We start from the raw sequence: 8,157 nt of genomic DNA, 5'->3' as shown, positions 1-8,157 counted from the left end.
TGGGCTAAGATGACCAGTCTTGGACTAAGATGACCAATCTTGGACTAAGATGACCAGTCTTGGACTAAGATGACCAGTCATCGACTAAGATGACCAGTCATGGACTAAGATTATCAGTACGGGCTAAGATGACCAGTCTTGGACTAAGATGACCAATCTTGGACTAAGATGACCAGTCATGTACTAAGATGACCAGTCATCGACTAAGATGACCAGTCTTGGACTAAGATGACCATTACGGGCTAAGATGACCAGTCATGGACTAAGATGACCATTACGGACTAAGATGACCAGTCATGGACTAAGATGACCAGTCATGGACTAAGATGACCAGTCTTGGACTAAGATGACCAGTCGTGGACTAAGATGACCAGTCGTTGACTAAGATGACCAGTCGTGGACTAAGATGACCAGTCGTGGCCTAAGATGACCAGTCTTGGACTAAGATGACCAGTCATGGACTTAGATGACCAGTCATGGACTAAGGTGACCAGTCATGGACTAAGATGACCAGTCATGGACTAAGATGACCATTACGGGCTAAGATGACCAGTCTTGGACTAAGATGACCAGTCGTGGACTAAGATGATCAGTCGTGGACTAAGATGACCAGTCGTGGACTACGATGACCAGAACAGGGGAAGGGAGGACCGGAATACCAATGAGCAGCAAGTTGTATCTTTAGCTGGCAGTCCCGGCACGGATCTCAGACTTCAGGCAGAAGTATCTCCATTAGCCGGTGGAGGTTCCGGTGTCTTCTCCATTGTCCCCAGTGAATCCGTGGAGATAATCAGGTCAACATGGACGAGGTCCCCCTTCATCTTCAGGAGAGATCCAGTAGCTCATGGCCGTGTTCACACTACGAGACGTTCTTTGAGGCTGCAGTTCCTCTGAGCTCCACAAGGTGGTGATCTCACCTAGACACAGACAGGAAGTCTCTATGACAGGAAGTGATGTCACATATAAATAGTAAGTTGGGAGGAAGTAGAGAGGAGACATTGCTGAAACTGGATCACTCCAGCGACGCGCTGACATTTTTTGAGGGGGGGGCCAGTAGCCCCCTATCTTAATTTTGGTTTCCCCCGTCTGCCTGACATCTCGCGTCCGGGTTTCTGCTGCCATGAAAGCCGGACACATCAGTCAAAACCCGGACTGGACGGGTGGCAATCCTACCCCCATGTCCATCGTCATTCTCCGATGCCTAAAGAGGTAAGAGGGTCACCAAACCCCAAAAACATTCCCTCCCCCACCATGATCAGGTGGGACGGAGCATCTAGAACATGAAAGAGACTCCTGGAGACCATAGGTGGATATTATAAGATAGTTATGTTCATTTCCTTGGTTTAGGGTGAAGATCTGATGAAGATGAAAGTTGAGGGTGAAGTAGAAGAGACGTATGTGAGGGATGATCAGCGATATACGGAGGAGGCCGGGATGATGAGGACAACCAGAGAGGAGGACACGCCTACAGAGATCAGCACAGGTGACCCACAATATATTCTTCAGGTTGAGGTGAACCGCTCATGTCCACCAATAATCTCTTTCTATTTGTAGTCCACGGACGGGACGTCGGGAAGATCTCGGAGGAACGTCTCACGTTGCCTCCAGGAGAGGAGGACATCACGCAGCATTGTCCAGGAGAAGACCCAAGCACCCCGAATATGCAATCGTTGCCACACACTGACAAATGTGTTCTTGAAAAGCCATATTTGTGTCTGGAGTGTGGGAAAAGTTTTGGCAGTACATATGATCTGACGGTGCACGAGAAATCTCACGGGGACAAAAGGCGCCATTCCTCTTCAGAGTGCGGGAAAAGTTTTCTGCGAGAGGCGAAACTCAGAGCATCAAAAGTTACACACGGCGGAGAAGCCGTTTAATTGCCCCGTGTGTGGGAAAAGTTATACACGTAAACACGGACTTGTTCAACATCAGAAAACCCACACGGGGGAGAAGCCGTATGCATGCTCTGTGTGTGGGAAAGGCTTTCTGCGGAAGGCGACTCTCAGAGAGCACGAAATGTTACACACGGGTGAGAAGCCGCATTTTTGCTTCGTGTGTGGGAAAGGCTTTGCACATAAAAACGTACTTGTTAGACATCAGAAGTCTCACACAGAGGAGAAGCCTTATTCGTGCTCTCAGTGCAGCAAATCTTTCTCACTAAAGGTTCATCTCACTAGACATCAGAGGTACCACAAAAGCGAGAGGCCGTATTCCTGTTCCGGGTGTGGGAAAGGTTTTGCATGTGTCCAAGATTTTAGAAGACACCAGAGATATCACACAGGGGAGCATTCCTGCCCTGTGTGCGGGAAATGTTATCCACAGAAGTCAAAACTTGTTATACATCAGAGATCTCACACAGGGGAGAAGCCGTATTCCTGTCAGGAGTGTGGGAAAAGTTACCTGAACAAATCAAATCTTACCATACATCAAAAACTGCACACAGGTGAGAAGCTGCATTCGTGCTCCATGTGTGGGAAAAGTTATCCACAGGAGTCAGAACTTGTTGTACATCAGAGATCTCACACAGGGGAGAAGCCATATTCCTGTCCCGAGTGTGGGAAAAGTTACCTGAACAAATCAAATCTCACCATACATCAAAAGCTGCACGCAGGTGAGAAGCTGCATTCGTGCTCCATGTGTGGGAAAAGTTATCCACAGGAGTCAGAACTTGTTGTACATCAGAGATCTCACACAGGGGAGAAGCCGTATTCCTGTCCCGAGTGTGGAAAAAGTTACCCGAATAAAGGAAGTCTTAAAAAACATCAGAGGCTGCATAGCGGCGAGAAGCCCTATTCCTGTCTTGAGTGTGGGAAATGTTTTACGCAGAAGACGCATCTCATCACCCATCAAATATGTCACACCGGCAAGAAGCCATATGCCTGCGCCGAGTGCGGGAAAGGCTTTCGGAGAAAATCCCAGCTCATTAGAGATCAGATCTTCCATGTGTTTGTCAAACGGGAATCCTATCCCTAGTGCAGTAAATGCTTTGTGTCTCAGTCTCACTTCACCTTGCATAAATGGTCTCCCGCATAATTGTGATCTCAGAGTTGCTTCAAAGCAGGAGGTCAGACAATGTTTACATACAAAAAATTAATAAATGTCTTCAGATTTGTTTATTGAATGTTCTTCTTGATACTTCGTCTTTTCTGACCCCACATGGTGGCCTCCTGGGTTTCTCTCGAAGGGTGGGGTTTAGTCCTCCTCCATTCCAGTGACGTCCTCATTCTCCTGTGGGCCGCTGGATCTTATTTAGAAAAGTTGGGAGGCCCCGCCTGTGGGGGTTGCTCTTCATCAGGCTTCTCTGGTGGGTGTATTTCTCTTTTTCCAACTCTAGATGGCAGCAGTGCACCACAAATGCCATCCATGGTCAGTTCATGGCATAAGGTGGAGCGATCGTGGCCCCGGCATTGGGGGAGGAGACAAAAGCTTCTCCCGAAACAATATCCCGATGAGGAAAGCGAGCTACAAACAATGGAAACAATCGCACATGTGACTGTTGTGACCAGTATGGGCTAAGAGGGACCAGCACGGGCTAAGGAAGACCAGCACGGGTTAAGGAAGACCAGCACGGGCTAAGGAGGACCAGCACGGGCTAAGGAGGACCAGCACGGGCTAAGGAGGACCAGCACGGGCTAAGGAGGACCAGCACGGGCTAAGGAAGACCAGCACGGGCTAAAGAAGACCAGCACGCGCTAAGGAGGACCAGCACGGGCTAAAGAAGACCATCACGGGCTAAGGAGGACCAGCACGGGCTAAAGAAGACCAGCACGCGCTAAGGAGGACCAGCACGGGCTAAGGAAGACCAGCACGCGCTAAGGGGGACCAGCATGGGCTAAAGAAGACCAGCACGCGCTAAGGAGGACCAGCACGGGCTAAGGAGGATCAGCACGGGCTAAGGAAGACCAGCACGAGCTAAGGAAGACCAGCACGGGCTAAGGAGGACCAGCACGTGCTAAGGAAGACCAGCACGGGCTATGGAAGACCAGCACGGGCTAAGGAGGACCAGCACGGGCTAAGGAAGACCAGCACGGGCTAAGGAGGACCAGCACGGGCTAAGGAAGACCAGCACGGGCTAAGGAGGACCAGCACGGGCTAAGGAGGACCAGCACGGGCTAAGGAGGACCAGCACGGGCTAAGGAGGACCACCATGGGCTAAGGAGGACCAGCACGGGCTATGGAAGACCAGCAAGGGCTATGGAAGACCAGCACGGGCTAAGGAAGACCAGCACGGGCTAAGGAGGACCAGAACAGGGGAAGGGAGGACCGGAATACCAAACTGCAGCAAGTTGTATCTTTAGCTGGCAGTCCCGGCCTCAGACTTCAGGCAGAAGTATCTCCATTTCCAAGTGGTGACTGCAGCTTTGAGCGGTGGAGGTTCCGGTGTTACCCCATTGTTCCCAGTGAATCCGTGGAGGTAAATCAGGTCAACATGGAGAAGGGGGACCTACTCAATATTAGGGGGGTCATCCAGATACCACAGCACACCTTCAGAGGTCTAGTGGAGTCCATGCCTGGATGGGTCAGGACGAGGGGGACCTACTCAATATTAGGCGGGTCATCCAGATACCACAGCACACCTTCAGAGGTCTAGTGGAGTCCATGGCTGGACGGGTCAGGAGAAGGGGGACCTACTCAATATTAGGGGGGTGGTGAGAATGTTATGGCTGATCGGTGTACACAGAGCAGCACAAGGCCGTGTTCACACTACAGAGGTTTCTCGGGGCTGCAGTTCCTCTGAGCTCCACAAGGTGGTGATCTCACCTATACCCAGACAGGAAGTCTATGAATCTAGGACAGGAAGTGATGTCACATATAAATAGGAAGTTCCAGGTGAGTTGGGAGGAAGTAGAGAGGAGACATTGCTGGAACTGGCAGCAGAGGAGGTAATAAGATATTATTTTATAGTAACCCCCCCCCCATCATGCCATGTAGGGTCGCCGCCTTGTCTTCAAGCGAAACCCGAACACTCTAGCGACGCGCTGACAATTTTTGGTAGAACGAGTCGCGGCTTTTCATATGTAAATATCACAGTTGAGACTATTTTCAGTGGGGGGTCCAGTAGCCCCTATCTTAATTTTGGTTGCCCCGGTCTCCCTGACATCGCGTTTCCGGGTTTCTGCTGTAATGAAACCCGGACATATCAGTCAAAACCCGGACTGTCCGGGTGAATCCTGGACCGGTGGCAACCCTACCTCCATGTCCATCGTCATTCTCCGATGCCTAAAAAGGTAAGAGGGTCCCCGAACCCCAAAAATGAGAGGTGAGGAAGGTTCTGGGAGGTCACATGACCTGACCGGAGAGGTGAGGAGGATTCTGGGAGGTCACATGACATATTTTCTCTTTCGTTACAGCATTATCCACTTGTGAAGTCTGCTGACCAGGTGACCATTATGGTGCCTCCACCTCACACCCTAAATCCCGAGAGACCCGACATGGAGAAGATTCTAGAAGCCACCAAGAAGATGATGGAGCTGCTGACGGGAGAGGTGAGCGGTGCCGGGGATTCTGGGACATGATCCAGGAACAGACAAGGGGCGTGTCTGGGTGGTGACGGGAGAGGTGAGCGGTGCCGGGAATTCTGGGACATGATCCAGGAACAGACAAGGGGCGTGTCTGGGTGGTGACGGTATCATTGTGTGTGTCAGGTTCCTATAAGGTGTCAGGATGTCTCTGTCTATTTCTCCATGGAGGAGTGGGAGTATCTAGAAGGACACCGGGATCTCTACAAGGACGTGGTGATGGAGAATGCCCCGCCCCTCACATCACCGGGTAAGAGGAGAGAGCAGTACGGAGGCTCCGCCTACATCCCCCATCATCTGATACACACATAGAAACAATGTATTCAGTCAGTGTGTGTGTGTTTCCTACAGATGGATCCAGTAAGAGGAACCCACCAGAGAGATGTCCCCGCCCCCTGTATTCCCGGGACTCCACCCAGGAAGATCTCACCATCCCCCACCATGAGAGATGTCCCCGCCCCCTGTATTCCCGGGACTCCACCCAGGAAGATCTCACCCTCCCCCACCATGATCAGGTAGATGATGAACAATCTCTGGTAGTTATGATTTATACCGAACCATCTTTGTTCCAATGAATGTTTTATTTTATCTTCAGAGTGGAATCCTCGGGGAGAATATTGAAGAGTTTAAGGAGGAGGAGGATGAGGAGGAGGATGAGGAGGAGGATGAGGAGTACGGAGTGATGACGGAACCTTCTGAAGGACACTCGGAAAGTGGAAACCTCGGGAAAATGAATAGTAAAGAAGAGACCACGCAGCATTGTCCAGGAGGAAACCCGAATGCGGCAAACGAGCATTCCGTGCCACACAGCGAGAACAGGTCACAGAAACGTGTTCTCGGAAATGTCGTTTTTAATACACGCCGGAGATTTCGCGCCGGAAAGAAGTCGCATTTGTGCCTGGAGTGTGGGAAAGGTTTTGGGCACAAATACGATCTGTCGGCGCACGAGAAATCCCACAGGGACAAAAGGCGTCATTCCTGTTCAGAGTGCGGAAAAAGTTTTCTGCGCGAGGCAACTCTGCGGGAGCATCAAAAGCTACACGCGGCCGAGAACACGCATTCTTGCCCCGTGTGTGGGAAATGTTTTACACGTAACACCAGCCTTGTTCAACATCAGAAATCCCACACGGGGGAGAAGCCGTATTCCTGCCCCGAGTGTGGGAAAAGCTTCTCGCAAAAGTTCTCCCTCTCTAGACATCAGAGTTACCACAAAGGGGAAAAGCCGTTTTCCTGTTCCGAGTGCGGGAAAAGCTTTGTACTTGAACAAGATCTAAGTAGGCATCAGAAATGTCACACGGGCGAGAAACCGTATTCGTGCTCCGAGTGCGGGAAATGCTTTTTACAGAAGTACCAGCTCTCCAAACATCTGAAACGCCACAGGGGCGAGAAGCTGTATGTCTGCTCTGAGAACGGGAAACCTTTTTCAGTTGAGCACCATCTTAGTAGTCATCAGGAGTGCGGGGAAAGTTTCACAACAATGTCCCATCTTCACACACATCAGAGAATTTGCACAGGGGAGAAGAAGAAGAAGTCGTATTCCTGCTCTCTGTGTGGAAAATGTTTTGTCAGGAAAGCAAATGTTAATAGACACCAAAGATCTCACACAGGGGAAAAGCCATATCCCTGCCCTGTGTGTGGGAAAAGTTTTTCACAGAAGTGCCATCTTACCACACACCAGAAAGGTCACACCGGCGAGAAGCCGTATTCCTGCTCTGAGTGCGGCCAATGTTTCACACGCAAATCGCTGCTAGACAGACATCGCAGATCCCACACGGGCGAGAAGCCGTTTTCTTGCCCTGAGTGCGGGAAAGGTTTTTCAGATAAGTGGCATCTTACCACACACCAGAAAGGCCACACGGGGGAGAAACCGTATTCTTGCCCCATGTGCGGAAAAGGTTATTCACAGAAGGCAGAACTTGTTATACATCAGAGTTCTCACACTTTTTCACACGATTAGCCGTATTCCTGTTCAGAGAGTGGGAAAAGTTACCAGAAGAAATCAAATCTGATCATACATCAGAGGTTGCATACCGGTGAGGAACTCTATTCCTGTCGAGTGTGGGAAAAGTTTTACGCAGAAATCGCATCAGCCTGCAAATATGTTACACTGGCAAGAAGCCATATTCCTGCTCTGAGTGCGGGAAAGGCTATCTGAAGAAATCCCAACTTATTAGACATCAGATCTGCCATATGGACACTGAAACAAAAACCATAGGCGTCGAACCGTATTCCTGCCCCTAGTGCGGGAACCGCTTTGTGTCGGAGTCACACTTCACCTTGCATAAACGGTCTCACACATAGCTGTGATCTCTGACTCCAGCCAACATATTGGCGTTCACAATCTTCTAGGACGGGGGAGGGGCAGGTTGAGTCCTTTCTGCAGTGTAGCCTGATCACCCCTGCTCTTCAGGCACAAGCTTTTTGTTCTCAGCCCTCGCTCGCTTCCAAACAGAACTCTAGGCCAAGAGCGGAGGAGATCAGACCACGGGGCAGAGGAAGTTAGGCCATAGGGCAGAAGAGGTCAGGGCTGGGGAGGTCAATCCACACGGCGGGGGAGGTCAGGCCAAACGGCGGGGGAGGTCATTCCACACGGCTGGGGAGGTCAGTCCACACGGCGGGGGAGGTCAGGCCACAGGGC

At 50.8% G+C, this 8,157-nt stretch overlaps 2 protein-coding genes across 2 annotated transcripts in view; both read left to right on the top strand.

Moving 5' to 3' along the window:
• The window catches only part of LOC108801453 (zinc finger protein 585A-like), a 16,629-nt gene extending 13,656 nt beyond the window's left edge, over positions 1-2,973 (top strand). The window contains exons 9-11 of the mRNA XM_018573341.1: positions 1,555-1,804; positions 1,899-2,244; positions 2,323-2,973. Of these exons, the coding sequence (XP_018428843.1) occupies positions 1,555-1,804; positions 1,899-2,244; positions 2,323-2,973 (1,247 nt within the window). The remainder of the gene's footprint in view (positions 1-1,554; positions 1,805-1,898; positions 2,245-2,322) is intronic.
• Positions 2,974-6,201: 3,228 nt separating this feature from the next.
• LOC108801452 (gastrula zinc finger protein XlCGF17.1-like) lies at positions 6,202-7,476 on the top strand. Its single transcript, XM_018573340.1, has 2 exons — positions 6,202-6,866; positions 7,089-7,476. Exons 1-2 carry the CDS (start codon positions 6,202-6,204, stop codon positions 7,474-7,476), a joined length of 1,053 nt encoding a protein of 350 aa, XP_018428842.1.
• Positions 7,477-8,157: the final 681 nt, after the last annotated feature.

The sequence above is a fragment of the Nanorana parkeri genome, unplaced genomic scaffold (genome assembly GCF_000935625.1).
Source record: "Nanorana parkeri isolate BGI_ZX_2015 unplaced genomic scaffold, ASM93562v1 scaffold2341, whole genome shotgun sequence".
NCBI lineage: Eukaryota > Metazoa > Chordata > Amphibia > Anura > Dicroglossidae > Nanorana > Nanorana parkeri.
This window is presented reverse-complemented; position numbering and strand designations above follow the sequence as displayed.

Coding starts and splice junctions, on each gene's coding strand:
- LOC108801452 (XM_018573340.1), top strand. CDS start 6,202: ATGACGGAACCTTCTGAAGGACACTCGGAAAGTGGAAACCTCGGGAAA. Junction 6,867..7,088: donor GGGAAATGCTTTTTACAGAA/GTACCAGCTCTC, acceptor ATGTTTTGTCAG/GAAAGCAAATGTTAATAGAC.